The sequence below is a fragment of the Trypanosoma grayi genome, assembly GCF_000691245.1.
Source record: "Trypanosoma grayi strain ANR4 Tgr_1924_V1, whole genome shotgun sequence".
Classification (NCBI taxonomy): domain Eukaryota; phylum Euglenozoa; class Kinetoplastea; order Trypanosomatida; family Trypanosomatidae; genus Trypanosoma; species Trypanosoma grayi.
Window position 1 is genome coordinate 315 of NW_008827542.1, and position 981 is coordinate 1,295.

The 981-nt window shown below is 57.3% G+C and overlaps 1 protein-coding gene across 1 annotated transcript; it reads left to right on the plus strand.

The window, feature by feature from the left end:
* Positions 1 to 240: 240 nt before the first annotated feature.
* On the plus strand, positions 241 to 516 carry DQ04_19241000 (hypothetical protein; the record flags this gene model as incomplete). The annotated part of the gene is made up of 1 exon (XM_009317799.1): positions 241 to 516. One exon carries the CDS (start codon positions 241 to 243, stop codon positions 514 to 516), a length of 276 nt encoding a protein of 91 aa, XP_009316074.1.
* Positions 517 to 981: the final 465 nt, after the last annotated feature.

The following is a 981-nucleotide window of genomic DNA, read 5'->3' on the forward strand; positions in this document are numbered from 1 at the left end:
GCCACCGCGTCAGCCAGACCACCGATCGGGGCGTAGCTCACCGGGCCCGTCGTCACAATCGTTGAGTCGCTGACCGTCACATTCGTGCGTGCCGGCAGGTTGTACGCGAACACAAGCGAGCAGAAGCGCCCGGAGAGCCCGCTCACGCTCACCTCCAGGCTCTGATCGCCCGACTGTTCACCTCTGTACCCGCGCACGTAGATCTGTGAGCCACCGTCGCAGACGCAGTTCCTCAGGTCGATGCGCAGCGCGCCAGGGAGCATTGCCGCCACGTCCAGCACTACCGCGACGCCATTTGTGATCGACACGCTGTCGAGCAGCACGCTGTCAATGGCGCGGCCAACAACAATGGCGTTGCTGATCGTGCTGCCCCGAAACTCGAAGGGGACAGCGCGCGCCGTGGGGATGCAGGCAGCCGCGACAACGAGCGCCACCACCAGGAGAAGTGCCACACGCAAAGACGCACCGGTGTGCCGCCGCAACTCTGCTGCTGAGGCCATTGGACGACAAAAGTGAGGGTCTCTCGTGCGGCCGTGAAGTGTTGGGGCCGCTTGATCGGGCTCTGCCACTGATTGTCAATTGCTCTTCTAACACCGGCGAAAAGAGATACTCAATCCGCCAGCAAGTACTACTAAAAGAAGAAACACCTTAGCTTTCGATATGCGATGCTTCGCGTTGGTTACCTTGTCTTTGTAGTAAAGGAAGAACACGCAACGAAAAGGACAGTTATTTACCTCTGACAGCACCAACAGCCAGACAAATCTTTCACCCAGGCCAGAACTGCACCAGAGTCCGTTGCCTCCCCTGCACATTGTCAAAGACAGGCCATAGTAGCTTTTCCTTTGACATTTAACATACTTCCCACCAATCACACTATTCGTACAATCGAAGGAGGCAACTCCGCCTCCCCCAAGTGACTCCTGTGAATAGCCGGAACTTCATCGCACCCATGATGGTAGTGGCCGCATAAGAACTACTCGA